The sequence below is a fragment of the Trachurus japonicus genome, chromosome 17 (assembly GCF_045865225.1).
Source record: "Trachurus japonicus isolate A0001 chromosome 17, Traja_1.0".
Classification (NCBI taxonomy): domain Eukaryota; kingdom Metazoa; phylum Chordata; class Actinopteri; order Carangiformes; family Carangidae; genus Trachurus; species Trachurus japonicus.
The window spans coordinates 24438522-24462312 of NC_140923.1; the positions used below are offsets into that span (position 1 = coordinate 24438522).

The 23791-nt window shown below is 42.2% G+C and overlaps 2 protein-coding genes across 3 annotated transcripts in view; both read left to right on the top strand.

Moving 5' to 3' along the window:
* Positions 1 to 9310, top strand: part of cop1 (COP1 E3 ubiquitin ligase) — a 43109-nt gene extending 33799 nt beyond the window's left edge. Inside the window, exons 13-20 of the mRNA XM_085804095.1 lie at positions 391 to 499; positions 2767 to 2848; positions 2972 to 3088; positions 4242 to 4359; positions 4477 to 4601; positions 4776 to 4936; positions 5242 to 5286; positions 8185 to 9310. Of these exons, the coding sequence (XP_085660221.1) occupies positions 391 to 499; positions 2767 to 2848; positions 2972 to 3088; positions 4242 to 4359; positions 4477 to 4601; positions 4776 to 4936; positions 5242 to 5286; positions 8185 to 8202 (775 nt within the window). The 3' untranslated portion in view covers positions 8203 to 9310. The remainder of the gene's footprint in view (positions 1 to 390; positions 500 to 2766; positions 2849 to 2971; positions 3089 to 4241; positions 4360 to 4476; positions 4602 to 4775; positions 4937 to 5241; positions 5287 to 8184) is intronic.
* A 1057-nt stretch (positions 9311 to 10367) lies between these two features.
* xrn1 (5'-3' exoribonuclease 1) overlaps positions 10368 to 23791 on the top strand; it is a 35444-nt gene continuing 22020 nt past the window's right edge. For both annotated transcript variants that reach the window (XM_085804098.1, XM_085804099.1), the window contains exons 1-15: positions 10368 to 10621; positions 11846 to 12078; positions 12736 to 12833; positions 15121 to 15230; positions 16492 to 16602; positions 16722 to 16807; positions 16944 to 17031; positions 17158 to 17326; positions 18314 to 18381; positions 18691 to 18828; positions 18913 to 19082; positions 19856 to 19945; positions 20126 to 20282; positions 20470 to 20589; positions 21297 to 21466. In XM_085804098.1, coding sequence (XP_085660224.1) covers positions 10547 to 10621; positions 11846 to 12078; positions 12736 to 12833; positions 15121 to 15230; positions 16492 to 16602; positions 16722 to 16807; positions 16944 to 17031; positions 17158 to 17326; positions 18314 to 18381; positions 18691 to 18828; positions 18913 to 19082; positions 19856 to 19945; positions 20126 to 20282; positions 20470 to 20589; positions 21297 to 21466 — 1883 coding nt within the window. In that variant the 5' untranslated portion in view covers positions 10368 to 10546. The remainder of the gene's footprint in view (positions 10622 to 11845; positions 12079 to 12735; positions 12834 to 15120; positions 15231 to 16491; positions 16603 to 16721; positions 16808 to 16943; positions 17032 to 17157; positions 17327 to 18313; positions 18382 to 18690; positions 18829 to 18912; positions 19083 to 19855; positions 19946 to 20125; positions 20283 to 20469; positions 20590 to 21296; positions 21467 to 23791) is intronic.

The window sequence follows — 23791 nt, forward strand, 5'->3', positions numbered from 1 at the left end:
ACTCCGGTGCGACATAGTCCGGAAAATACGGTAGTCTCCATTTGACTGCAGTGGAGCTGGAAATAAGAATATGTGAGGGCTGCCTTTGAACAAACACAGCAGCAGTGAATGATCCTGGGAGACCAAGAGATTAGTCAATAACTTCACATTATTACTTTTTTATTTTATTTTTTATTCAGTGTCCTTCATTCATCATTGTGTAGCACTGAGCTTCAGAACCACTGGATTGTAAAACCGCTGGTATTAATGTGTACCATGTTGGCTACTGGGCTGTAAAGATGTAATCTGATAAGAACAGACTCCAAAGCCGGAGTCAAAAGAAGTAGAGTGGTTGATAACAATGTGACTCACCGTGAACCAAGAGTGATCCCAGCCTTGTTTTTGTCGTAGCTGTATCAGCTGGAGCAGCTATCACAAGAACCTTCTGGCCAGCAGTGACTACGAGGGTACTGTCATCCTGTGGGATGGATTCACTGGCCAGAGGTCCAAAGTCTACCAGGTATGAGACTGAGCTCTTTGAGCCACACTTTTTTTGTTGTTGTAACTTTGTCATGTTCTTTCTTGAAATGATCATTTAGGATTAAAGATTCAAATTGTCTTAAAATTTAATTTTGCAACAACATTTTTCATTTGCTTGCCTGCATTGTCTACAGCAAAGACTAAATGACACAATAACATTGTCTAGAAGGTCACACAAAGTATTTTAAAAGGGATCCTGTGAAAAGTAACATTAGATTAATGATGCACGCACAGGGCTCCAGCGTGCGACCTATTAGGTCGCATATGCGACTTAATTTCTTAAGGTGCGAGTTAAAATTTAATGTGGTCGCTCCGGTGCTACTACTTGCAGGAGGACGAGTGAAAAAAATTTTTTAGTTTTTATTTTATTTTAAATAGCTTCCGTTACAAGGTAAAAAAAGAAATAGATGAACTTGCACTGCGTCTGCATGGGTTGTCAGTCAAAAATACGCCGCCGCCGCCTCTCTCTCTCTCTCTCTCTCTCTCCCTCTCTCCCCCTCTCCCTTCACACACGCACACAGCAGCAGGCAGGTACACCCCTCTCCCCCTCACCGCTACATGTGCACAGGGCTGGTCGCTACAATGTTGTAGTCTTATTTTTATTAACCATTATCCGCAGCTAGCTGACGTTAACTTTATCAGGCATGTCCATCTATTAGGCTACGTTTACGGTGACCAAACGTCCTGCTTGCCCAGACATGTCCACATTTCACGTCCTGTCCGAGGCGTCCGGGTTTGTTTGTTTTGCTTTTTTTTTCTTCCTAAATGAAATCATCGGTGGTGTTCATTGTTTTTAACGGGACCGCGGACCGGCACGGCCCGACTTCATTCTCGGTACCGGCCCGTTGAGTCAAATGTAGGAGCCCATTGTTGATCCATGGTCATCTAGGAGCTCAGAGGAACAGACAAGAAGCGCACTGCTTCAGAGCAGTTACAGTAAAGACGCAGGTGTGTGTGTGTGTGTGTGTGTGAGAGAGAGAGAGAGAGAGAGAGAGAGAGAGAGAGACTACAGTAAAATACCCCCCCGCCCCTCCCCCCTTGAGAGCAGACAGGAAAGACAGTAAAGAAGCAGGTGTGTGTGAGTGAGGGAGGGAGAGAGATTTTTATAATTATTATATTTTTTTATCCCTGTGGTATCGAAAATGGTATCGAGTATTGAATATTTTCCCGAATATCGATATTGAGTTGAAAATGTTAGTATCCTGACCATGATCGTGACAACCTTAGTGCCAGTAACTGTCCATCTGATTATCTGGACAACTGCAGTGTCAGAAGGTCAGAATAGAGAAGTTGGTGCCACGAGCTAAAAGATGATGGACCCCAGTGTATCGATGGAGAAGGGACGGATTTGGAACACAGAGACATGCACGCAGAATGTGAGGCCAATCCCTGGCCACTATACCCCCTCACCCAAAAGAAGTAACTAAGTAACTTTTGAGTACATTTTAAATGGGTTTACTTTTACTTGAGTAGATTTTTATACCAGTAGGCCTACTTTTACTTTTACTTGAGTACAATTTCATCAAGGTAACAGTACTTTTACTTGAGTAGATTTTTTTTGGTACTCTTTCCATCACTGTGGTCTATAGTTGATTATTTTAGCATTCTTACCTCATCAACAGCCCACTCTACCGCAGCCTCTTTAAACATGCCACTCTGTGTATTAGGTCACGTATTAATAACACGCTATACAAAGAAAAATATGGTGCTACCTAATTTGTTTTGGTGCTACTAAATGAAAAGCTAGGTGGCACCGGTGCTACCTGTGAAAAAGTTAGTCTGGAGCCCTGTGCACGCATGCTCATAAATTAAAATTAATGAAGCAAATCAACTTCATGGGTTACATGGTAAAGATTGATCAGCTTGTGATAGGCTAGTATCAAGGATCATCCATGGCTATGATTGGTGGCTGGCTGATCAATCTCAGATCAGACTCTGTGCCAGGCAGTCAGATCCACAATCATACAACACAACATCACAGCTAAGCACAAAGGCAGAAGAAAAATTCTCAATTTTTACCTATAAGGCCAAGAATGTCTGGTATTTTAATATATACATAGAATCCAATTGTACAGTAAAGAAAATTTACAAATGGTTCTATTAAATTGTATCTGAATCAGCTACAATGGGAATCTACAGATCAGATTTTAAAAAGTGTAATTGGCTAAGAAAATTAGCTATTTCTAGTTTACACATATCTATTTCATCAAGGTTTGTCATGACATCATCTCCCTCTTTTCTTTTCAGGAACATGAAAAAAGGTGTTGGAGTGTCGACTTCAATCTGATGGACCCCAAGCTGTTAGCCTCCGGTTCTGACGACGCTAAAGGTGACTGAGCAATATTTTGTCTGATGGTTCATTTTTCCAGCTTTCCACCACGTATTACAGCCAACTTCTGCCTATGCTCAAATGTCCTTATATTATCGTTTTCCAATTTCTTTTTTCTTTCAGTGAAGTTATGGTCAACCAATCTAGACAACTCGGTGGCCAGCATCGAGGCCAAGGCCAACGTCTGCTGTGTTAAATTCAGTCCAACCTCCAGATATCATCTGGCTTTCGGCTGCGCAGGTAACACGAGGCCTGTGTTTCGGTTTCTCTTCTCATTCTCCTCTATTGTGGAAAAAAAAGATGGAAACATGTAATTATTGGGAGAAATTGTCCAGAAAATAAGAGTTCATTTTCTTTTGAAGTTTCCAACCTTCACCTCATAAACACGCTACATGGGGAGTTCTCCTTTAAATCCCTAACATAATAATAATAATGGATTACATTTATATAGCGCTTTTCTACCGTTACCCGATACCCAAAGCGCGTACAGTAACCATTATTCATTCATACACATTCAAACCGGTGGTGGTAAACTACGTGTGTAGCCACAGCTGCCCTGGGGCGGGAAGCGTGGCTGCCATTTCGCGCCAAACGGCCCCTCTGACCACCACCATGATCATTCATACGCATTCACACGAGGCAAGTTGGGTAAGGTGTCTTGCCCAAGGACATTACGACAGAGACTGGGAGAGAGCGGGATTCGAACCGCCAACCCTCTAATTATTGGACGACCCGCTCTACCGCCTGAGCCACTGCCGCCCCAGTGCAGTAACATGGTGTTTAGGTAGGTTTACAGGTTGTTGTGCCTCTTTAGATCAGATGATTATGAGCTCTTTTTATTTAATAGGTGACAGTGAAATAAAAAACAAATCATACCAGTGCACTCATCTGTCTCTTGTTAAAATCACAAGCAAAGAAACTTGTTTTTCTCTCTTTGAGATTTGACACTATTGTTGCTTTCTGACCCTGGTGCACAAACCTCACACCACAGCCGTTTTCCCCTTGTAGACCACTAAATTTCCTCTGTAGTCACACAGGCTCTGGTGTCCAGACTATTTATTACTGTCCCGAAGGAGAAGTAAGAATGACAAATATTCACTTGTACATAGAAACAATCCTTCAAAAAAAACAACGCTGGATAAAAGCAGCAGCTCAGAAACTGTTATCCAGCTGTGAAATGCCCCCAGCGTATTTACCCCACTGCCTGAAGCCCAAGTGCGCTAAGCCTGAAAAAGGAAAGCCCCTCCTTAACTTTTGAGTTTGTTGGTTTAGAGTCGTAAAATGAAAAACAAATCCAGAACAAGGCCATGTTAGAGAAACAAGCGTGAGTGAGCGAGTGTTCTCCCTGTAAACACATACCCACTTGTTGTTGTTTTTTTTCCCTCCTCACCAGACCACTGTGTCCACTACTATGATCTACGCAACACTAAGCAGCCAATCATGGTGTTCAAAGGCCACAGGAAGGCCGTGTCCTACGCCAAGTTCGTCAACGGAGAGGAAATAGTTTCAGCGTAAGTCAGTGGAGCTGAAGGGGTTTTTTTTGGAAATGATTATTCCTAAGCATGTCTTGTCATCTTATACGCTCCACTTCTGCACTTATTCTGTATTTATGGGCTTTTAATTGGCAGCTCGACAGACAGTCAGCTGAAGCTGTGGAACGTCAACAAAACCCACTGTCTGCGCTCCTTCAAGGGTCACATCAATGAGAAGAATTTCGTCGGTTTAGCTTCCAACGGAGACTATGTTGCCTGTGGTAAGAAGAATTCACCTTGACGATAACTGTCATATTGGAAAATAATCTTTTTTATAACATTTCATTTTGGTTAGTCCTGCAGGAGCACCATTACCGCACTGTGATAAGATTACAATTCAAACCACATTGACATAATTGCTAATAAAACATAATTGTGTGTGTCTGTGTGTACAGGCAGTGAGAACAACTCCCTGTACCTCTACTACAAAGGACTTTCCAAGACACTGTTAACGTTCAAGTTTGACACAGTGAAGAGCGTCTTGGACAAGGACAAGAAGGAGGACGACACCAACGAGTTTGTCAGCGCTGTCTGCTGGAGGGCTCTGCCTGATGGAGTGAGCCCCCCCCCCCCTCATTATTACACTACAAAGAACATTACGGCGACTAGTTTGTGCATCTAATCACAACACCTCTCTATCCTGATGCATTTAGTGAGGTCAAAGATGTAGGAACCACAAGATAGATAAATAACATTCTACTATTATTCTACAAGAACACGTCTGCTAATAAATTGTGCAGTTCCATCCACATATAAAAAAGTATAGTAATCATAGTTATTATTATATAGTTGTTTTACTGCCTGTGCTGTAACATCAAGAAACCATGTGCCTTCATTAACATGTTTTTCTCTTTGTTTCAGGAGTCAAATGTCCTTATTGCAGCAAACAGTCAAGGAACAATCAAGGTTTGCACTTTATATTTATATGAATGTTCTACTAAAAAGCCACACTTCTGCATGAGAGAGCAGAATCTGGTTGTAGACCTTAATTGTTGTTGCTCCCGCAGAAATCAATCAGACAGTTGACAGAAACTAGCACCTATTTTGAGGAAGGGAATGTTCAGCATTTATTATTGTTTTGTTTGGAGTTTTTGAGTTGCAAAAAGGAAATGCCATGACAGCAAAGGTCTCGGCAGCCGAGATTTCAAAACCTCACCACATCAAATTAAAATGATCTTCATGGCTACATAACACAAAGGTTGAGTGGGAATGAATTTGGATTCTTTTTCTAATTGGGCTGAACTGCACTGGCCGAGTACTTCCACTCATTTTTTCATTTGCCTTTAGTACTCCACACCGTTGGAAGTTGTTAGTTCAGTGACGGCCGGTGGAGATGGATGTTTGCGAAGCCGTGGCAACGCTGCTGTAATTGACGAACATCTGGCACTCACTTTGGGTTGCTCTGCTCATTGCAACAGGTTCCGGCACATCACATATGTCACAACCAAACATTAGTGACTGGGTAAAGACAGATCCAATAGTGTTAAACTGCAACACAGTATCCACCTACCAGGAAGTAAATGTTTGGACCATGCTAGAACTGTACCCATAATTCCTTCAAATGGGGAAAGGCTGTGTTTTTAGTTTAAAATGTGCCCTTTTTCCGTTCTATTTTTAGTCCTGCTGTAGGCAAATCACACACTGTTGCATTGAAACATATGAACCATGGCTGCCGGTAATGACAGTGTCAGCCGTGAGTGCAGTGTAGGAGAGACAGATGAAGAATGTAAATATACCACAATAGAATAGTCTTTATTGTCTTTTTACACAAATTGGACAAAGAAATAGGTGAAATAGGTCACTTAAAACTACTTAAAAACAACAACTACTACTACTAATAAATAATCAAGAATAGGGACACACATATTGCACTGTTAATGAATAGAAATAATTAATGAATAATCTAAGAAATGTTCCGTGATTGCGCTTTAAGAAAATTAGTAGTGGTAAATATCCCACCATATTCTAGGTTTTGACCTTGTCTTGTTTCTTTAAAGGGATAGTTCAACATTTTGGCAAATTGACCAAAGTGTGGAATGTCGACTTGAAGGAATATAACCAAGTTATTGACTGGAAGAGCGTATGGGGAAACATTAAAATTACGTCACGAAATTTCAATTATCAAATGATCCATTATAAATGTATTCATAGATTTTATTTAACCCCCAGGAAACGCTGTCAACTTCACATTTGGTCCACTCCCATTTGCCCCTTGTGTAACTGTAATAATAATAATAATAATAATGATAATAAATTTTAGTTGTAACGCACTTTATTTACCAAAAAATCTCAAAGTGCTACAACAGCAACCAAAAAAGAAAAATAGGTTAAAAACAAGAGTTAAAAACAGTTGTCTTGAGCGAGCAGTTACAGATTAAAAGATTTTTTAAAAAGGTACGTTTTGAGGCCCTTTTTAAAACAATCCTGTCTGTGGCTGTTGGTGGAGCGGAGTGAGCTGTAGCCAAATAGGGACTTATTGTCATATGATGTGGCAATGTCCGGATGAGGAGCTTTTTTGGTCTCAAGTAGCATCCCTGATTGGAGATATAATTGGGGTCAACATACCGTGTAACCCGATTGTTTTGCTGTTAAATGATGAGTCAATTATTGCTTAAGTTCACTCAGAAGAAAATACTTTTCTTAGGCCTGACAGCAGCTAAAAAAAATGTTAATACAGAGGTGGAAACCGCCACACACACTCAATATCTCTCAATGGACTGCCTTACTGCACGACATTACTTCCCTAGAACTCTCGATTGCTCGATCAAATGGGGCTATAGCAAGTAGCATTGAGGTCCTGTCTAAGGCATTGGAAAAGACTAGACTTAAGTTACACAGATGAAGCTGGTTAATCGATAGGGCTCAGTCCTCCATGGATGTATGAAATTATTTAATTTAATTTAATTTTTTTATTATTATTACTGGTGTATATTTTGGTCATCTGTTAGTAGAAGATGAGAGGGACAAGGGGACTCGGCACTCCTGTGTTAATTAATTGAACTGTACATGTATGTTATGTATTTCTCCTTTTTTGTTCGGATGTTGACTGAGTCCAGCAAGGGGAGGGGAGGGAAATAAGCCAGAGGGGTGTGGGGGGTGTGGGTGGGATGGGGGTGGGACAGTAGCTCACATGGTTATTATGTATGATGTACGGTGGTATATGTACGATGTATAAGGTGGTATATGTGTGTCAATTGTGTAGCTGTGAATATGGTTTAATGTGGGCATATTGTAAAGGGGGGGGGGGGGATAATAAAAACTTGATCACAAAAAAACATTTTGGCAAATTGGCCCATGCAGTTGTGACCTGCACATTCACCACGCTATGAGATAATAACGGAACGTTACGAGACAGAGTTGTTTTCGAGGCAAATGCAGAGACCGCTTGCTGAAAAACTGCCCCTGACAGGAACGCGCATCAGCGGTTTTGCATGAATTTACCTCAAAAACAACTCTGTCTCGTAACGTTCCGTTATTATCTCATAGCGTGGTGAATGTGTAGGTCACAACTTGTCCACTAAAGCATTTTGGAGTTGTTGGATTGTGTATTTGATGAGTTTGATAAGAGAAACCAAGGAATCCCATTAGCCTCCGTAGTGTAGCTCTGAGCAGCTCACGGCTCTGCTCCGCCGTTCTAAAAATAGCTTGCACCGACAATTAAAGGTAACGAACCTACTCCTAAAACTATAGGGATTATGGCAATGGGCCAATTTGCCAAAATGTTGAACTATCCCTTTAACATGTTACTTCCAGTGAGGCCGAGCTGCAGGTTACTTCACAGGTCTGTGTTTTCTCTCCTCACAGGTACTGGAGCTGGTCTGAACATCCCCCCACCATGTCTTCAGCGGGTGATAGAGCCACCATCAGCCTCCTCTCAGCGCGGTAGAGGATCAGTCTGATGCAGGGGAGGAGCCCAGCTTTCTGCCGAGCCAGGACGCCCGTCAAAACTGGCAGAGATGAAATGAACTGAACCTGTCTTATTTTAATGAGCTACACTTTTTTTGGACAGCAGTAAAGACTTTGGAACAGTACATCAGTATAGCAGGAGATGTACTGTCATTTTACAGCTACAAAACGAGGACCTGGCTTGGGGCACAAAACGGAACAAGAGACTTTAGAAAGCATTTTTGTTTATCGGCTACAATAGAACACCTCCTTATGGTTTTAGGTCAAATCAGAACTTGTACCTTTTTAATTAAGCTGTTGCTCTTAGGGGTACATCCAGCCAAACGCTACTAGTGTGATGCATATTCCCTTTTAAAGGCCAAAGCACAAGACAAAATGACATGCAAAAATGATGTCTTCACATGAAGCTTTTAACCCCTCTCCCTTTTCCCAAATTGTTTGTCAACCTCCTCTTTTTTCTCCACTTTATGTGTACTTTTGTGTTTTCCAGATTGGGAGAAACCAGTTTTAATAAATATGACTTGAATTTCATTCTGTCAAGCGTATCGTCACTTCATTTTCTGAGGAGTGTAGAATGTGAGGTAGTCAAGGAAGACCAATAAATGATGGAGATATGCTATTTCCATTACTATCAGAACAAAAGGAGATTTCATTTTACATGTTTGTCTGTAATCACAGTGATTCTCATGTAACTCAAGGCATTGATTTCCAATGCTACATCGAACTGGATTGTTTTTTTTCCATGTATGTGAGCTTATTTGTTGCTTGTTAAAAAATGAAAAACCTCACAGAATCATATTTTGTTAAGTAGCAATGGACTTTCTCTTCACATACTGTAGGTTAAACATCTGAACTGAACTGCATTGTAACTTCAGGCAAACTGCTGTCAGTTTCTGTGGAGTGGTGATCCATGTTGACACATCCAGGGGATTTGGTAAACACCGCCAAAACCTACCTATTTTATGATAACCGAGTGAGAGAGGTGTTTTGTATTTGTATAACTGAATAAATTATTTCGAAACAATCTTGTCATTTTTGATCATATTCTAACTTGATACTTTTGGCATTTGAAGATTTCACTTCAGTGTACTTGTGTGACCGAGTTATGTGTTTACTGCTGGTAATAGGACTCATATGAGGATGGGATGTTCAGAAGTTGTATGAAATGATAATCTGTCTCCTGGAACACATCTGTGCTTGATAAAATACCAGAGAGCCACAAAATATCATGTTTACGCTGGGGCTGTTGCAGTTCGTGTGAAACCTGTTTCTGCTAGAGGCATCTGTTCTGGCTCTGTTACCTCAGGAAATTTCACACTGTCATTTGGCCTGTGATAAATATGGCAAACAAAGAATTAGCAGTTGGCCACTCAGTAGGCCTAGAACCTGGAGACTCAATTGTCTGCAAAATGAAAATTATACTAACACAAAGAGATTTTGGGAAACATTTAACAGAAGAAAAAGTAAATGTGATAATGCCAGATCATTTGAAATAGCTGCTTCTGAGGTATTCTGTGCTTAAAGCTGTGTTTTAGGGCATGATCTGATATCACCAAGTAATTAACAGCCCAGGAGCGCTGTTATAACCAACCGGTTAGGTGTAGGGTTAGGGTTAGTCCTGGGCTGTTGTTTACTTGGTGATATCAGATCGTGCGTGTTTTAGGCACACCTGAATTTGCTTGTGTGTGTTTACATAATTCACTCTTTTTTTTTTACATTATTACAATCAAGATCAAAAAATTGAATGAAGTCATTGAATGTCTTCAAACTTAGACTTTTCTAACATAGTACTAAGTCAAAATGAGGCACAAAATTCCTCAATTTCCAAATTATAATTGTCACCAATATCAAAAATATCCAATGTTACAACTGTAGCCTAATGTAATAAGTAAAAGCCATGATCATGACTTATAAAAATGTCACATTGTTTTATTTATTTTTTTCCTTCTAATTTTTTAATTCATTGTTATTCATTTTCTGGCGGGAACGTGTACCACAGCGACCACTGCGGAGGGGAAGAAGAGGAGACCATCAAAACAAAGGAACTCTTGTTTCCATTGTAGCGGCGGGACGTTTTAGCGGACGGACCACGGACAACGAGCTAGTTAGCGGCCGATGGAAACAAAACCGGACTCCACTGAACGTAACTTGTGAAACCTTGGCTGTGTTTTGTTTTGTTTTTTGCTAAATAACATCTGTGCTCAGTTTTGACCACACACCGGTTCGATCCAACAGTTGTTGTTAATTTCCTGTGGTGAAGATGGGGGTCCCGAAATTTTACCGATGGATTTCAGAGCGGTATCCTTGTCTCAGTGAAGTTGTCAAGGAACATCAGGTAAGAAAGCAGATATGAACGTCGTTAGCTTCCCGATCCCCTGTTACCGATAGCCGCAGCGTTAGCATCAGCTAGCCGTTGGCTATCGGCGAGCTAAACACAGAGAGAGGGCCGTGGGACTCTGATTCCACGTAGCGTACCGGTGTTATTGACCCTACCACAGGACAGCTGTCTCATTACAAACCCGTTTTCACTGCTTTATTTATTTCTACTCAACAAAAACCTCTCCTATTTACCGAATTCCGACACTTGCTAGCTTGCCGTTTTAGTCGTCTGTGGGCTCGCATTTTAACGTCCAGCGGGTTAAAGTAGATAATATTATTGACCAAACGAGTTCGGTCTTTGTCGGTGAAGAACATTCTGACCGACAATAACAATAACCATTTCTCTGACAGCCAGCAGGCTAACTAACTCTACACCCACAGATGAATAGAGGCTGCAGCTAGTTATTGTTGCCCGGCTAGTTCACTGCCACCGTGCAATGTTGCATGCAATTGCAATGTTGGGTGAAGTAAGTTCAGTTGGGTGAAATATAGGCTACTGTTGTTGACATCAGACCGAGGGCGACATTTGAAGTGAACCTCTCGTTACGTTAGTTAAAAGGCTGCTCGGATGGACTTTAGTGACCTAGTTCCCTTTGTAGTGGTGGGAGATAGTGTTTCAGCGGCGGAGCAGCGGTTTCATCAGCTGGACGTGGTTCAGTCAGTGTCACTGTCGTTGCGTAAGACAGCAGAGGCGTGTGTGCGATTAAGACAATAAAAGGGACAAAAAGTCAATATACTGGATCACAGTGATTATAGAAGATGTTGTATGCCCACTTCTGACATCTAAGGTCACACCATGGTGACGGGTGCACAGACACACTAAATGTATGACCCCCCCCCCCCAACCCACTCACTGTTACAAAACCTAAATGCCAACAGAGCTTCCAGTTTTACCAGAGAAAGATCTTGGGCTCTTTGTCTGCACCAGGCCAGGGGAGCCTGCTAGAAAGCTTTTGGTGACTGATAAAGACAAGCTGACTTTTTCATTATTGTGTCCAAAGGTTAGCATGTGAATGGCAGAATGACCCAAAGACACACAAACTACAAAAAAGCCATTGACCTCCTCACAGGAAATGTTTGTTTGAAACATTTCAAAAAGTCAGGACTATTAAATTAAATCACTTATATTTTACAATATATTAACCATAACTATTTGTGTTTTGTTTCCCTCGTACTTTAGATTCCAGAATTTGACAATCTCTATCTAGACATGAACGGGATCATCCATCAGTGCTCCCACCCGAACGACGAGGATGTCCACTTTCGCATCTCCGAGGAAAAGATTTTTGCTGACATCTTCCATTACCTTGAGGTGCTGTTCAGGATCATCAAGCCTCGCCAGGTCTTCTTCATGGCTGTGGATGGTGTGGCGCCCAGGGCCAAGATGAACCAACAGAGAGGACGGAGATTCAGGTAGAAAGACAGGGCGTCAGATCCTGTCCTCTGTTTGGGTGCAGGGCTGAGGGGTCAGCTCGGGTCGTCTGACCCCGGTTCTGTGACTCAAACCTTCCAAACCTGCAAGATGAAACAGCAGTGTGAAACTCAGGCACTCCTTCCATTTTAAATAGAGGGGGAGTTGCTGCACATAAATATAATCACAGGACATGTTGTGACGATGTTAATGTGTCTGTCTGGTTTTGTTAAAAAGGGTAAAAAAAAAAAAAGGTGCAAAACATTATTAATAATCTGATGATGATGATTTGTCTGCCCTTTCACCCAGAAACGCTGCTCCTCTCGACCGTGAACGCATTGATTGATTGAACACGATTGTTAAATTTAGGTTGTTGGAGCAGCTTTTCAGGAGGTTACCAAATAAAGAAGTGGAATTTTCTGAGCATGCCTGCACTGTGATGTCAAACCTCCAAGTGAAAATAATGTCGCCCTCTCTTTTTAACTTATCTGATCCAGATGACAGCTCTGTCCGGAGCCACAGTCGTAAACCTTTTGTTCTGTATCGGCCGTCTAACAGGAGAATGAGATCCAAACTGACTGACTCTGACTATTTATCTTCAAAAATTGACCTGTGAGAGTGACCCGCTGGAGTCTGTGTTTTTTTTTGTGTGTGTGCAGGTCTGCCAAAGAAGCAGAAGACAAGATTAAAAAAGCCCTGGATAAAGGAGAGGTCCTTCCCACAGAGGCTCGCTTCGATTCCAACTGCATCACTCCTGGTGGGTTTGCTGCCACAGGCTTTACACTACAGCAGTGGTTCTAGACCTTTTCTACATCTTTTTTACATCAAAGACCCCTATTGGACAAAATTTCGAAACGAACACAAGAAATTCACAAATATTTGTTCTCAGACTGAATCAAGCAATATTACCGGGGAGGGTGTGCTTTAACGTCATTTGAGCGTCACTGAAGTGCTCAAATTACATTTAAGCACACCCTCGAGGGTAATTTTGCGATTATATAACTATTACCAACAAAATAAAATGAAATGTATCATCAAAATATATTCATTTTGATGGACAATTTGCTCTCAAATTTGAAAGGTTTTTGCACGTGCGCTTCACGTTTCCATGGGAATACATGGGGTCCGACTAATACCTGAAACACAATCAGTCACGTCAGTAGACTCCTATGTGTAATGGAACCTAGTTTGCTTATACAGCAAATAATCTGACCCTTAGTAACGACCTAGCAACAGAAAGGATTTTCTAGTCCTAGATGATGAATTCTGAGCTGACGTTAATGTTTTATCACGGTCTTGGACTTTCCAGAACTAAATCAATACCGCGTCATCGACACAGCTGATGGGGAAAGCTGAACATTTTGATTCCCAATTAATTGGGGGCGGGACTAGATAAGCTTTTGCTTCTCCCGCTTTCCCTTTCGGTCATGTGTATTGTATTAATTGGATTGAGATGATGTGTGATGATGATGACTAATTGACATGCCCGAAATGAACCAAATAAATAAATAAATAAATTCCTCCAGATTATTTAAAAGCCCAAAAGTCGCAAAGAGAGAGAGAGAGAAACATACAAGTATCTTCCGTTTTATCCAACGAAATATTCAGCTCCAGGCCATATTTTATTTTCACTGCGGTTACAACTAGTGTCTCTCTGACTGTACACATACGGAAGGGAACAGCCTCTTGGCTAAAACTTAAAACTTAAAATTTGAGTTTGGCAGCGGACAGGAACACTCTACGGGTTGATTTAGTTTGTGATTTATTTTCACGAGTAACATAACGTTTCTAAAATAATAAAAATAAGAATCCATGGATGGTTACCATGGAGATGGATAAAACAACATGACATGGTGGAGTAATATGTTTAGTGATGAGTCAGGCGTGCTGTCATGCTGATTTGAGCACGTTCTAAATGTATTGTTGACCAATCAGATTGCTTGGTTGGAACTACTTGTTGTATAATAATGTTAATTTCTTAGTCTGTATGTTCAAATTAGGGCAAATTTTGGGGAAACAATTCTGAAATTTCAGGAAAAAAAGGTAATATTTCTGGAAAAAAGAATCTCTAGATAAAAGTGGTAAAATTTCATAAAAAGGCTGAGGACCCCCTTGAACCCTCTCAAGGACCCCTGGGGGTCCCCGGACCCCACTTTGAGAACCACTGCACTAGAGTAACATCACACATGGAATTTGATAAATAAATATGACGGGTAATTTACAGTCTGTTTATTTTTGTGAATTTGGAAACTTTGCCAAACCTCTAAAAGTGATAAAGGTGAATTACAGAATAAACCTAGAGACGCCAATGACTGAGAATTGAAAGGGGTTTGTAACCCATTAACCTGCACTGCCCTTCATGTTACAGCAACAAAATGTCCAATAAATGGCAGGGAAATCTGCTGAACGTGACTAATGCAATTTTCATATTCTAGTTCCCCTGAGGAAATGGAGTTACTGTTCTGATGTTCTTCCTTGTCTTTCCTTGCAGCTCCTCAGTTGAAATGTCCAGAAGCGTAGGGACCACACAGTCCAAACCTGTATCGTGACACTGCATTAAAGTGATTCCACTTTAAAAACAGTGAAATACACAGAATTAAAAATTTTCAGGAAAACACAGAGTGCTGATGTTGGATCAGATTTTTGGTATCTGCACTTATCCTCATCTCGAGTTACTGAGAGACTGATTCCTGACTCTGTTCCCAGTGTGTAGTCGACACCAGGGTTCGACTGAAAGTTCTGACTGCAGCCAAAACTAACCGAATAGGGAGACGCACCAGAGACTGAATGAGCACGGTGTCTCCTGTTTATCTGCTGTGCCAGAGTGAAAGCAGCTTCAAATAACTGTGTTGATCTATTTAGGCACAGGTATTGCTGTTGAGATTTAGGCCGTTTGGGTCAAGGTGCATTTTTCTACATGTAACTATGACTATTAGTGAAATCATGTTGGTTTTTGAGCCTGATTATGTTTTATACAATGCTGACTTATCAGATGTAGACTTGTTAGCAGCAGCTCTTTGAATGCCATGTCTGTTTCCCCTCAGGCACTGACTTCATGGCGAGGCTTCAGGAGCAGCTCAAATACTTTGTCCACAACAAGCTCTCCACTGACAAGCTATGGCAGAACGTCAGAGTCTACCTGTCTGGTCACGAGGTGTGTGTGTGTGAACAGCTGATTCGTTGAGAGTGGACACTGTAGGTTCAGTGGCAGCGTGGTAGCACCACTGCGCTCCCTGTCACCTTTCAGTAATCCTATCCAATCTGATCCATTTTTATTTATGGAGCACATTTAAAGGGATAGTTCAACATTTTGGTAAATTCACCTATTTCCATAATTCACATAGTCATAGCAGCAGGTTCATTACTTTTAATTATCGATGCATGTTGTTTTGAGATCCGCAGGTCAGAGACGCAAGCTGCTCAGCGAACACAATGGAGGTGAATGGTACAGGTCTCCTATCGCTCAAAAACTCATCAAATACACAATCCAGCAACTCCAAAATACTCTCATGGACAAGTTGTGACCTGCACATTCACCACACTATGAAATAATAATAATGTAACATAACGAGATCGAGTTGTTTTCGAGGCAAATGCAGAGCCGGAACTACATTCCAGTCATGGCTGCTAGGCGGAGCGATTTCAAAAGCACAAGTAGTTCCCAGTATTTGCTTCATGTGTTGTAATGTTACAAAATTATACATGATTATTTCATAGTGTGGTGAATGTGCAGGTCACAACTTCTCCAAGAGAGCATTTTGGAGTTGTTGGATTGTGTATTTGATCAGTTAAGAGACAGGGGACTATGTACCGTTCACCTCTATTGTGTTCCCTGAGCAGCTCACTTCTCTGCCCCGTTGATCTCAAAACAACATGCACCGATAATTAAAGGTAATAAACCTACTGCCATGACTATTGGGATTATTTGCCAAAATGTTTAAAAACAACTGCGTTGACCAAAGTGCTTTACAACAGAGGTAAAACATAAATAAATCCCACACACTGTCTTCACTTGCAAAAGGAATGTATTCATTGATGACGTTTCAGTACTAGACCTTCATCAGGTAAACGGTTTGTTGACAATGACGGGAATGGTAACAGTTGTATAGTAATCCAAGGACAATATGAAATAACTTCAAAGAGAAGCACTGAGAGAATTCGTCATTAAGTCCCTCAGGTGCCAGTGTTTGCAGCGTGTAAATCCAATAGGCCTCCCTTGCCTTTCCATGCACCTGTCTGTTTATGAGTAATGTAACAGACCATAAAAACACACCAAATAAAAGCAAAAAAAAAAAGAATGGACAACAATAAGAACATGAAAGTGTTTAACTCCTGGACTGGGTTAAAAAGCCGAAGAATTTTTAGGCAGCATCTGCTTCATCAAGTGTGTGTATGTGTGTGTGCTTCTCTTCTAGACGCCGGGGGAAGGTGAACACAAGATCATGGAGTTTATTCGCTCAGAGAACTCAAAGCCGGGTCACAACCCCAACACCCGACACTGCCTGTACGGCCTGGATGCTGACCTGGTAGGGTTTGCGTTCCTGTGGTTTAGAATTACACGGGTGCATGCACTACTGCTGAAATCCTCTGTGGACGTCTAAAAGATGCTCACTCACTCCATCTTTGCTCTCTGTGTGTGTTGTAGATAATGTTGGGTTTAACCAGCCACGAGCCAAACTTCTCCCTGCTCAGAGAAGAGGTCCGCTTTGGAGGAAAGAAGAACCAGAAAAGGTTCTCTTCTCTCTTTCCTGTATTTTTATAGTTCTTTTCTTTAAGTTTGTTTGTTTTTTTCTTGTTGCACATCTGTTGTCTTCTACACTATTCTACATCTTATTTTTCTGAAACCTGCTTTTTCCCTCTCACCTAGGATAACGGCTCCAGAGGAGACGACTTTTCACTTACTTCACTTGTCTCTGATGAGAGAGTACATTGACTATGAGTTTTCAAATCTCAAGGTGAGACACAGACACATAAGTGAAATGCACATCACCATTAGTATGATCATGTAAAATCCCCGATGTCTTATGGCAGTCCCACTCTGCTGCATTGTGATGTTTCTGAGTGTTTTTTTTTTTTTTCAGAATCACCTTGGTTCTGATTATGACTTGGAGCGGGTAATAGACGACTGGATTCTGATGGGCTTCCTCGTTGGAAATGATTTCATCCCTCACCTTCCTAATCTTCACATCAGCCACGATGCTTTGCCTTTGCTATACAAGACCTACATCAGTGTATTACCCAGCCTGGGAGGTGAGACACACACACAGTATTATTCTACCTGTTTTAAAGGGATAGTTCAACATTTTTGGCAAATTGGCCCATTGAACAAAAAAGCCTCACGCACATCCAGAGTGTAACCAGGTGCTGAGTCCAGGGACTTGAACAACTAAAAGAAGAAGAGGACTCGCCACACTGTAGATGCTCCCAAAGTGTACAGTGTTTATTGGAGGACTACATTAAAAACGAGCAGTGTGCTCCTCGTCAGGTCAATTAGGACAGTTGCTTTCAGGTGTTCTTTAAAGTCCCACTCCCGCGACCCTTTTCGGCCATTTTAAAACCAGCTCATTAGCCATGCACATTAGCAATGTACCTCTGGGGGGTGGGCGGAGACTGCGCTGCTCTGCACCCGCCCAGCCACCTCCTCGCACCCCACCCCCCCGCTTGCTGACAGCTGGACATTGTACAATTACAGATTCAGCGCGTTTAGCGTAAAACTCCACACTGGGATTCGATCCCAGACTGGAACATAGTCCTTGCTCATGGTGCAAGCTGCTCTACCAGGTGAGCTATACCTATTATACCTAGACAGCTACACCGAGCTGTGAAGGCTTTCACCTCTGAGCCAGATGCAGAGCGGGGCGGGAGCTTGTAGCACTAGTGCCCTCCCCTGGAGCTGTGACACCCTCAATTCCAGTCTTCCTGAAACTGCCAGTTCGCGTCTGCCATTGGTTCACAGCAGTTTGAAGGCAGAAAAACTCTGAAATGCAATTTTGCACTTCCTTCTCTGCTGATAAGTGCTCTAACACAAGAAAAATGCCACAGGAACATGTGAAAAGCTCAGAAAACACGATTTTCACGGGAGTGGGTCTTTAAGTAGATAACACAGGATCCACCCATGGGCTAAGGTAAGGGTTAAATTGGCCCATTGTCATTATCCCTATAGTTTTAGGAGTAGGTTCGTTACCTTTAATTGTCGGTGCAAGCTATTTTTTACATGAAAACTGTTTCCTCATGCAGGTTATCTGAACGAGAACGGTCATCTAAACCTCAGAAACTTTGAGAAATACCTGGAGAAGCTTGCTGAGGTGAGATCCCAGTGTGAAGCTCTGTGTAAATGATCTATTATATATAACTGATATGTAATATAATCAATGATGATATCTTTCAAAATGTTTAAACATGTTTTGTCAGAAAGTGCATTTGTTGTTGTAATTTTTTTTATTTCTTTTGTTTGTGTAACTTTGTACAGCATGCAGTTACAGTTACTATTGCCTACTGCACCTATTTTAGGAACAGTTGCTAATGATAACATTTGCATTGTATTGAAGTGGTTTAGTTAATGAGTTATTACATGACTGCACCCCTCTCTTCCCCCCCCTTCTGCCTGCCTGCAGTTTGACAGGGAGCACTTTAGCGAGGTGTTTGTGGACTTGAAGTGGTTCGAGAGTAAAGTCGGTAACAAGTATCTGAATGAAGCGGCTGGACTCGCAGCAGAGCAGGAGGCTGCCAGCAAAGAAGACAACAAGATGGAGGTAGAGACCCGGTGATAACAATGATCCACTGTTCTCATGTGTGTGTTTCCCCTGTAATGTGTGTGTGTGTGTGTGTGTGTGTAGGATTCTTCTCTCTGTCTAGCAGGTCTCAGCTCCTCAGATGAAGTGATTGGAAAAGAAAAGCTAACAGTGGCGGAGGATGAGGAAGAGGAGGACGATATATTTGAAACAGAGTTCAGACAATACAAGCGCACATACTACATGACCAAGATGGGTGTGGACGTGGTGTCTGAGTGAGTGTATATATGCAAACACACACCATTCACAGAACACAAACAAATGACTTGCGATGCAGAGCTGATCACGAAAGTAAAGGTTAATTGTTAAAGGGATAGTTCAACATCTTGGTAAATTGGCCCATTGCCATAATCCCTATAGTTTTAGGAGTAGGTTCTTTACCTTTAATTGTTGGCGCAAGCTATTTTTAGAACGGCGGAGCAGAGCCGTGAGCTGCTCAGAGCTACGCTACGGAGGCTGATAGAATTTCTTGGTTTCCCTCATCAAACTCATCAAATACACAATCTAACAACTCCCAAACGCTCTGGTGGACAAGTTGTGACCTGCACATTCACCACGCTATGAGATAATAATGGAAGGTTACGAGACAGAGTTGTTTTCGAGGCAAAAGCAGAGACTGCTTGCTGAAAAACTGCCTCGAACAGGAACGTGCATCAGCAGTTTTGCATGAATTTGCCTTGAAAACAACTCTGTCTCATAATATTCCGCTATTACTCTTATTTTTTTGGAGTTGTTGGATTGTATATTTGTTGAGTTTGATGAGGGAAACCAAGAAATCCCATTAGCCTCCGTAGCGTAGCTCTGAGCAGCTCACGGCTCTGCTCCACCGTTCTAAAAATAGCTTGCACCGACAATTAAAGGCAACGAACGTACCCCCAGAACTATAGGTGTTTGATAGTTTTATTTAACACCCCAGGTCTTCATTTAAGTAAACTTACCAGCACATGATTATTTCCTTAAAATCTCTTTTTTAATTCTCCATTTACAGTGAGTTTCTAGCCAAGCAGGCCAAGTGTTACGTGGAAGGAATCCAGTGGATTCTCCACTACTATTACCATGGTGTCCAGTCCTGGAGCTGGTAAGAACTACTCTCACACATGTCACTCACTCTCATTTCTTACTGGAAGCTTCACATAGGAGAGTTTCACACCTTTCTGTGCACACAGTCCAATTATAGTGAAAGTCGGAGCGAGTAGAGTGAGTCGAGTCGAGAGTCTTTGCCTCCATCCATCTTTAAATGATGTGTGTGTTTCTCTAGGTACTACCCGTTCCACTACGCTCCCTTCCTGTCTGACATCAGAAATATATCTGGCTTAAAACTGACATTTGACCTTGGAAAGCCCTTCATGCCCTTCCAGCAGCTTTTAGCTGTCCTGCCTGCTGCCAGTATGGAGCTGCTGCCCGAGTCTTACAGGGTAATATATACACACACACACACACACACACACACACACACACACACACACACACAGAATTTGGATGAATCTTTGCACCACAAATTTGTCTACATTTGGAAAATAATGTTAACATAGCATATTATTGTAAACTGATCAACTCAGACATGAATAAATAAACAATGATGTATTCATTTTATTGTTTCAGCACCTGATGACCAGTGAGAGTTCTCCAATTATTGAGTACTACCCCCAGGACTTTAAGACAGACCTCAATGGGAAGCAGCAGGAGTGGGAGGCTGTGGTGCTCATTCCCTTCATAGATGAGGTAAACACACACACACACACGCCAAATGCTGCAGATGTCTTGAAACCCACAAACAGTACATTCACATGTACAGCTTAAGATTTGAGCGTCTCGTCTGAGTTCTCTCTTTGTCCCAGTTGACATGCAACAGGGAAAATCGAATAACTGGCGGTGTCCTCTTCCTAATACGGACCACTTTCCGTTCAGCTTTTCTGTCACCGATTAAAAAAAATGGAAATAAATAAGTTAAAGTTTTCAACTTCAGTTCCTCAACGGACGCACCGGTCCGAGCCGAAAATAGGCTATTGTCTATACAAATGACTCGGGTCGTGTCAGTCCACGAGCTTCCTTTTTTTATTTTTATAAAACACATTTTCTTGCTGGTTGCACTGTGTGAAATGCACTCAGTCAGCGCTGATGCTGCTTTTTTAAAAATTTTCTTTGCCAGGTTTGGGACAGTTTCTGTGCTACACTTTGTGTCATCTTTACTGTTGTGAAGCATGCGCACAGTATAACTCCGATTACATGCAGAAGAAAATCGATTTCCAGTCGCATTGTTTGGGTGTCTTAGTCGGATTTGGAGAAGGCCGGTATTAGTCGGACTAAAGCGTTTGCATGCACTCAGTTGTCCAGTTAAAGTCGGATCAAGGCAATGATTTGTTTTTTTTCAACCGTCATGTAAACGTACTGAGTGTAACCATATGTCATGTGATGTGTTTATTGAACAGAGGTGCTTACTAGCAGCCATGGAGCCCTGCAACTACAACCTGACTAAAGCCGAGAAAGCCAGGAACTGCCACACAGAGTGTGCAGTCTACTCGTATGATGCTGACTTGGACTTCACCTTCACGTCCAGCCTGCCTCAGCTGTTCCCCGACATCATCCACTGCCACACCAGGTAGCAAAACACACACAGCAGTGTTTCCCCTACTGTCCTATTGGCGGGGCGGCCTGCCCCGCGTGCACGGGCCCCCGCCCCCCCCCCTGAAAAACGGGACATCTAGGAGCCAATCGCGGTCAAAGCGGACCTGTTGGTCTGATAAAACTGTTGGAGCGCTCCACCTGAAGCACCCAAGCTGCCCAAGCAACCAAACGGCGCTATTCGCACTCTGCCATCTGATTTTTAAATACCAGCGCTCACGCCGGGTACACACCGGGCGAGGAAGCGCCGCGAACCACATCAGCTGCACCGCGGCGTGCACCTCCGCGGCCGGCTCGCACCCTGCAGCGATCGTTTTTGCGTCTGGTCTATTTTGTGCCTGAGCCGCGAGCGACCGCATCAAGCCGGGCAGGAAGTCAAACAAATAAACACAAGAGAATCCGAGGTGTACTGCGAAGCCAGTCAGGCTCTCCTGTACTACAAAGGTGGCTCTCTTTTAACCATGCTAGATCACCATGGTAACTTATGCTTAGCCCATAACCTGTGGTCCCGACCAGGTTATGTTCAGAGTTTAATCATAAAACTGGCGATAAAAGCACAGCTGTTTCACTATTTAACTCATTTACAGCTGGTATCAGCTTTACTTTGAAAGTCCAGTGCAGCTGGATCAGAACGCAGCGTTTGTACGGAGGGAGAGATCACGCTGATCCACTGCTGTTTACTTTCTTTCTGAGCGTCTCCGCCTCCTCACCCGTTGAGCTGAGCGTCAGGAGCTCATTATATATTAGACTATAGCCTATATCTTATTTTTTATACAGTCAGTCACCACTGAAAGAAGTTGTCCACTCACAGCAGGACAGATGGATAATCGGTAAAGTTAATAATTTCACTTAATGTGGCCAAAATCAATTTCGATGTTTCGCCTGTTATATTTCAGTGTTGCCCAAATGCAAATCTTGAATGAATCTTTGTTGTCTTTGTACAGAGACAATAGGAGATTTGCTTGTAGCCACAGCACCTAAAAAACCCACTATTTTCATACGCACACACATACGCTCAATAAAACACACACTCGTATTCTATAATTTCGATCAGTGAAATAGGCCTATGAAAACAATAGAATAGGCTACAATTTAAAATAACTTGTTGCTCTAGTTTATTTAATTTAAATGAATAAAGATTTAAAAGTAGCGCAATGTTCAGCTGTCAGAAATTAACAGCAGCCTCCTCTCTTGTCATATTTGCAGCAACACTGATGCTTCAGGCTGCGATCGTGCTTTTTTGTATCGCTCATACTCTCTCTCCATTAAAACAACCTGCTCCTCTTGGCTGAAATCAGTCCATTGTGGATCCATTTCGTGCGGAAGAAGAATAATATGACGCCAAACGCCCCCTTTGATGTGAATGCGCACAGATCATAAAGCTGAGAGCCGGACTTAACAAACCAAGTTGATAAACAGCTTCGTAGTACCATGTTAACCCGGGACGGGACTTGAGGTTTTGTTCAGCTGCATCATGAACACAAAGCCTGGCCATGTCGAGCCGATCCTTCGCAGTAACAGGCCTCTGGTCAATTTTCAAACCCTTTTCAAAATAAAACACCGCGATTAACAAATAGGCTACTAGAGGCCAATGTGTGTGTTTGTAGCCTATTTGTGTTTATTTAATCCAAACAGAGCGCGCAAGAGATGAATACACACACCTTCACATAGACCCCCCCCCCCTCCCGGACTCATCCACCCCCCGCCCCCCCAAGACAAAACGGCTAGGGGAAACACTGCACAGCCCTGACTCCTCGTTAGTTTGTCTCTGTAATTAAACTGATTTAATTAAACTATCAGTTTAATTAACTCAATTTCCGTGACTGTTTTACAGTTGCTGTACATTAGGAGGAGATTGGAAAGATTTAACTTAAAGGGATAGTTCAACATTTTGGCAAATTGGCCCATTGCCATAATCCCTATAGTTTTAGGAGTAGGTTTGTTACCTTTAATTGTCAGTGCAAGCTATTTTTAGAACGGCGGAGCAGAGCCGCGAGCTGCTCAGAGCTACGCTACGGAGGCTAGTGGGATTTCTTGGTTTTCGTCATCAGACTCATTAAATACACAATCCAACAACTCCAAAATGCTCAGGTGGACAAGTTGTGACTTGCACATTCACCACACTATGAAACTGTTACGAGACCGTGTTGTTTTCGAGGCAAATGCAGAGGCTGCTTGTCGAAAAACTGCCCCAGACAGGAACGCGCATCAGCGGTTTTGCATGAATTTACCTAGAAAACAACTCTGTCTCTCGTAACATTCTGTAATTATCTCATAGTGTGGTGAATGTGCAGGTCACAAC